Source organism: Pundamilia nyererei, unplaced genomic scaffold (genome assembly GCF_000239375.1).
Source record: "Pundamilia nyererei isolate P.nyererei 1_Seehausen unplaced genomic scaffold, PunNye1.0 scaffold00049, whole genome shotgun sequence".
NCBI classification, from domain to species: domain Eukaryota; kingdom Metazoa; phylum Chordata; class Actinopteri; order Cichliformes; family Cichlidae; genus Pundamilia; species Pundamilia nyererei.
Genome location: NW_005187450.1, coordinates 2,784,220 through 2,791,095, shown reverse-complemented (window position 1 = coordinate 2,791,095; position 6,876 = coordinate 2,784,220). Strand labels below are relative to the sequence as shown.

General features: G+C 37.2%; 1 protein-coding gene across 1 annotated transcript; it reads left to right on the top strand.

The window, feature by feature from the left end:
• Positions 1–2,816: 2,816 nt before the first annotated feature.
• Positions 2,817–3,934, top strand: LOC102206378 (complement C1q-like protein 2). Its single transcript, XM_005733066.1, has 5 exons — positions 2,817–2,877; positions 2,979–3,050; positions 3,257–3,340; positions 3,425–3,556; positions 3,651–3,934. Exons 1-5 carry the CDS (start codon positions 2,817–2,819, stop codon positions 3,932–3,934), a joined length of 633 nt encoding a protein of 210 aa, XP_005733123.1.
• The last annotated feature ends 2,942 nt before the right edge of the window (positions 3,935–6,876 follow it).

Sequence of the window (6,876 nt, the reverse complement as noted above, 5' to 3'; positions counted from 1 at the left end):
AATATTGTAATAAGATTCCTTTGGTTTATAATCTCCTAACCAGGTAAGTCTGGGAATAACAAGGAAAAAAACTTGTTCTTTTAGGTCAAGTCAAGTGCCTGTATTGTCATTTCAACCATGTGCAGTGGTACAGTACACAGTAAAAGACTATGGTGCTATATATAACGGACAATCAACACAGGACTACATAAGGTGCAAGTGCACAAACATTGCAAAAAACAAAACAAAACAATACTGTGAAACACCAGTCAGAACAGAACCATAAAGACACAAGACAGTGCAATACAAAACTGCAACAACGACAGTGGGTTGTGCAAAAGACTGAGCATTGTACAAAAAGTAACTTGATGTATGAAGTGTGTGTGTGTGTGTGTGACATTGTTCAGTCTAAATCATTTGTAGAAGAGTTTTGCTGTAATAATATTTACATTTATAAGCTGTATCAAGAATAGTAAACTTCCTTTATATAAAGGTTTATTGAAAAAGCAGTGCGACAGCAGTATTTAATCAAGCATTAAGCTTAATATTTAATCAAGGAAGTATTAATTTATTTATTTTGTAATCTTGGACATTTTTTGATATTTACTTTTTCATGTTCATTTTTGGAAATTTTCTTGGTTGTTATATGCCAAATGCCACCAGTGTTTCAAATATTAGGCATTAAATATCATTGAAAACAAGCGAATCACCTAAATAAGAAATGACGAACGAGGTGTGTTCCTGAGACCCAGCCCGTGTATTATGTCTTCTGTAATGGACAAAAACAGTTAAACTGAAAGACCCCCCCCGGTTTTCAGGACGATAAGTTAACGCTCACAATTATTTAATATTGAAATTAACTATAACAGTTCCCTCTAGTGGAAACTCTGGGGAACTGTGAGCTGGAAATGCAGTTTTGCAAAGAGTGTGCTGTTTAAGAGGCAGTTTGCCCACAAATGAAAATTATCTAATAAACCAGCATTTGCTTTAAAAAGAGCCTTTTTGGAAGTCAAATGATAATGCTTTGTAGCTATATTGCAGTGTTAAAAGAAACTTGTCTCCCTGCTTTACCTGTTGCTTGGGTGTACATTAGTCTTAGGGCAGGTTGCAGACTAGTGATGATGATTTGGACTGATTAGAGTTTTTGTTTGTTTGTTTGTTGTTGTTGTTTTTAACCAAAATGTGAAAGAATATTAATCTTGAACTATTTCTTGTTTTGTTTTATGTTGTTTGCTTTTAGAGTTGGGTTTTCTGTTGTAACTGTTTTATGTCATCACAGGCTCAGTCAGCACAGTCCATCCTCTCTAACTTAACTGGAAAGGTCAACATATTTGTAAAACAATAACTTTTTAAATCTCAGTTTGACTTTGACTTGTTTTTCAGAGGGTTGTTGATGTACATGGGGGGCAAAGATCACACGTGGATGCTGTAGCTTTCAAGTGGGTGTTTTTGTTTGTCTCCTTGCTCTTTATAATCCAGACTTTGTTCTCATGCTTGGCTTATCAGTTTATTGAGGAAGAACAGAAAATGGTCCTTAATACTCATCTGAACTTGAGGAAGACCATGTTTGGTCTATGACTGTAACTTGTTTTTTTTGTGGAAGGTTGTTTAGTGCTGTCATTACATATACAAATGCACCAAAGCATAGCTATCTTGATTTCAATACTTTTTTTTTATTACATGTGAACAACTAAACACCAATTTGTAATTCTCTACTGTTGGACTTATGAATCTGTTATCTGTTTGTATGCCATAAATGATATGTTTCTGATAAGTGCTGTCAGTTTTACGAGTTTACAAAATGTATTTGATGTTGTCAAATTTGTGTTTTTTAATTTCCCCTTTGAAGCCTTCAGTCAGCCATATTTCAGACTGAGACATCACTTCATGGTTAGAATAAGTTTGACCTCTTAAACTTTCAGTTAGTACTGATGCTGTTTCTCAATGTCATAGTACTTAATAAGCAATTTTCTGCCAGAATCGTTAGTCAAAGATTTCAAATAGATTAACAGTGGCTGCAAGTTGATTTAGTTAAACCAGTAGATTAGATCTACTTGACTTTCATCACAATGTGTGATTCAATGGAAAAGATACACCTTTATAACAGCAATGTGAACTGTCGGTCTGCTGTAAATAGTTTTTTGGGCCATCCACTTCTTCTTTTGTCGAATTTCCTCACATTTTTTAAAGAAACTTTGCACACCATACTGATATAAACTAAGTCTTCAGCTGATAACTTGGGAGTCATCTTGTTGGTGCACAAATACTATTCATTGTCCATCGAACTATGCTATCTTTGGTCAATTTCATAGATTCAACTAAAGAAATCTGAGCCAATTATGTGTTTTTGAGACAGACTCCTTCTAAATGAGTGAAAAAGCAGCCTATGTCCAAAGAACAACTTTGAAAGGCTTTCAGAAAACCTGGAGAACTATTGCTCAAGACCATAAAAAGAAAGTCATTTTAAAAAAACTAAAAGGAAATGAGGGGTAGCTCAAGGCTATAGTAGGTCAGAAGTATCAAGTGTTATCTTCTGCACGTGTTTATAATAAAATAATTCTGCCAATGATTGACCCAAAATTCTTGACAATCAAGACGCTATATAAGGCTGGACCTAAGACAGAAACAACAGTAAACTGGACACTATGAGTTGTAAGATGACAATGCTTTTTCCATTGTTGCTGCTGACCTTCCTGTCAACAGCCAGGCTTGAAACAGAGTCTGACAATGAAATTATTCCACAGTCAACGGAAACTGGATCCCAGGAGAGAGGACAAGCAAAAGCTTCTGATCAACAACACAACTGTGTTACTGACGTCAATTATGTGCTGAGAGAGATGAGTGCCTTGTTGGGTGAATTGAAGGTTGAAGTGAGATACTTGCGAGAAGACAATGAAGGTAAAGTATAATGTGTGGCCTGAGAATCCATTTAATTAAACCACTGGCATGGTGTCTGCAAATATGTCATGCTATTTTTAATTATCTATTTATTTATTTAGCACAAGCAGCTAAGGTGAGAGAACTGGAGTTGCAAAAGACTGAGCTGGACAAGCTGAAGGAACAATATCAAGGTATATATACTCAGCAGTGAAAAATGATGAATAATTAAAGACGATGAGGAAAATGCTCAGTCTGTTTTTTTTTTCTGGACATCATGAAATATGATATATTTAAATATATGTTTTCAGTAACTGACGCCAAAGTAATGAATATTTACAATGTAACTCAGGTTTTGCTTGTTTTTTCTTTTTCTTTTAACCAATTACTCTGATTACAGCACAGTCACAAGAACTGATCTCCATTAAAGCTAAGACAAATACCACAGAAAACCAGGTGGAGGCTCTAAAGAGAGAGAGAGAAGGTTTGTGAATTTAGAAACAAACTCATTATTGCAACAGTTAATGTAACATCAGTCATTTTAACGTGCTTTTGTCCTCTGTCTCAGTGAAACAAGTGGCTTTCTCAGCCTCTCTGCTAGCTGCGGGGTCGGGAACTGTTGGACCGTTTAACACACACACACCTCTGGTCTTCAGACGTGTCGTCTCAAATATTGGAAATGCATATAATCCACATACAGGTATGCATCTATGAAAAAAAGAAAAATCTGACTTTATGACAAAGTTGAGATCATTGTAGGTGACAATTCTCTGTTTGATTTTAACATCCCACAGGATTTTTCATTGCACCAGTGAGAGGAGCTTACCACTTTGAGTTCTACATTGGTGCACATGGTCATGCAGCTCATCCTACTGGAGCTGTGTTGATCAAGAATGGCGAGCATATTTTTATTGCCTATGAACACCAGAATTCCCATTATGGAAGTTCTGCTAATGGTGTCACGTTGTTATTAGAGGTTGGAGATGTTGTGTTTTTGCGCCAGTGGGTTAACTCAAGGATTTTTGACAATGAAAATCACCATAGCACCTTTAGCGGCCATCTGCTTTTTACCATGTGAGCAGAAAACAGTTGTTAGTTTGCTCGTGCACACTCCGCAGCAGTATGAAGATGTTCTCTGTACTGATATTTGTATGAACCTGACTGACAAAAATGCTAAACAAAAATAACATTTGCAACAAGAAAAAAAATCAAAGATGTTTTTCATTTACACGTCTTTACTAGTATTAAAAAAGCACCTCAGCACCTGACTGTTAGTTCCGTGCCAGATTTAATTTGGTGTAGAATTTTCTAAGACAATTGTACATATTATGATTATTTTATTTTTTGGTTTGTTTTGTAGAAATGTTTTATGTGATGAAGACAATTTTTAATTTACCTTTATATCTATGAAAGAATCAACCTTTGTGTTCTGTTTATCGAGTAAGCTGTACAGCAATCATAATTCTAATAAATATATATGAAATTAAATATTGGCATGTTCTGTTACATTTTATGGACTTTTACTTAACTTGAGAGAGAGATAAAAAGAGAGACGGAGAGAAAGAGAGGTAATATCTGAGTTCATATAGGCTTAAAATTTAAGCAGCATTGCTGTCATGGCTACTGAACGGACCCACGCGCAGACAGTTCTTTCAAGGAAACAAAAAGGGGATTTATTTACAATAGGGATCACCTTAGTGCAAAATATATGTACAGTGAGTTGGGAGGGGGTCCAGGGCTCCAGGGAGAGAAGGGGGGGGGGAATCCACACACACGCTTCCTCTTCCACTCAGTCACCGCCACCGCTCCTCCGCACACACGCACTCCTCTTCAGCCGCACTCGCTCCAACACTCCACACACTGCCCCACTTGGACAGGTCCGGTGATTCGGTCCAGAATCTACAGACAGAAGGTCAAGGTTAGTTCCACAACATAAAACACGTGTAAGCGATTCTTCTTTGAATATGCCGCGAGCACGAACTCAGGTGGTTCGACGTTCCAGCGGTGAGCTGCTCTGTGCCACTGCCCTAAATAGCAGCTGGGGAAATCAGCCAGATCAGCCGCAGGTGGACACCATCCACAGGGGTGCGTGGGCCAAGAGTGAGAGCCCGTAATGAGCTCCACCCAGGCAGATAGGAGGAGGAGAGACAAAAAACTAAAACTAACAACAACAAAACCTGTAGCCAGCGTGGGCCAACCAGAGAGACACGGGGACCGTGACAGTTGCTCTCTTGCATTGTGTGGAGTTTTATTTAATAAAACATGTTTTAGTATTTTTTATTCATAAAATCACTACTGAAATTTTTAATACACACACACACACACACACACACACACACACACACACACACACACACACACACACACACACACACTGCACCACAGCACCGAGTAATACAAATCCTGTGCCAGATTTAATTAAGTGCAGAAATTTCTAAGAAAACTGAGGAATTTATTTTTCGTTTGGTTTGTGGAAACTTTTTATGTGAAGACAATTCCCGATTTGCCTTTAAATCTTTAAGCCAATCATTTCTTGTTGTCATTTGCATAATAATTGTATGAATCATAATCATAATAAAGTATATATTAATGAAATATTACCATCTTCTTTGTGCACTTTTACTTAAGTTGGGAGACAGTCTTAAAATTAAAGCAACATTGTTCTCTAGTGGAAGCTTTAGGTAGTTTTGACCCAGCACTATACCAGTACAGATTACAAAGAGCAAATGGAGTAATAGTAAACACCCCTTAATAAGCTGCCTCAATAGGTTGAAAGTATCTGTTGGTATTGAAACTGCAAATGGTAGCCCTGTATTTATCAGTTCCAGTGTGGCACAGCAGCAGTATTTGCTTAGTGTTCTGAACAGGATGTTGATGTCCTCTGTACTTGTGTTTTGAGTGGTCATTGGCCTCCAACATAATCTGTGCTGCTCTCTGTGCCAACTTTAATTTTAATTTTTTTCCATAAATGAGTGTGATCACATCAAGAGGGTAAAATGAACACGGTAAACAAAGATGTGAGAAATATGCTAATAAATAGGTGCTGCTAATAAATACAGGCATCGCAGACCAGCATGATATTTGAAACTGATTTACTGATATCATCGACATAACACACAATGCATCAAATAAATGCATAGCTGTTGTATTTTCAGGCTTTTGTAAACTTCTGGTTACAGTCTCTTTTACACCCTCTCCAACTCTACCTCCATTTATTCAGCAAGAATAGACTCAATAGGCCCTGTGCACAACTGAGCTAAACGAATAGTACATTGTCTTTGCTACAAGCAAAATAAACCTCACATCCTGAATGGCTGGTCAATGCTGGTCAAATTGTCATCAGTAAAGAGGTAACTGATGCTGGACTAAGCAGAGTTGCAAAAAAAAAAAAAAAAAGACACGCTGAACAGGCTAATCAGAGTAAAGATTTTGGATGGGCAAAAGAATGCTGAAAAAAATATTCGAGAGAGATAAATCTAAGTTTGAGTTCTTTTGATCCCAAGGAACATTTGTGGGAAGTATTGACAAAGATATGCTATGCTATATTTATGCTATCTTTATATCTGTAAATATATATATATAAAATTAAATTGATTGAGGGATTGAAGAGGTATTGAGAAATGAAGGGGACCACTATATTTGGCAATGCCATGCAATGTCTTGTCAACACTTAGAAGTACAAAATTATTGAAATCTTCTTGAAGAACACTGGCTTTATATATAAAAAGAAAAACAACAGCAAAAACAACAAAAATTAAAGCTGCAAGCAGCGTTATGAGGGCCCTCGCACCCCCAGCGCGTCGAGCCACGCCCAACACCTAAAACCAGCACCTCCGATCTGATGTCACATTGATGGAATTCATGCATTTAACCACCAGCTAACATTTCAACTCATTCATTCATGATTAGTTAGTCGTTCCACTAGGTGGCACTCTAACCATTATGTAAAAATGGCATAACAAACATTTCCGAGCTCGAGTGTCATCACGCCTATGAGCTTTGGGAGAGATTGGACATTGT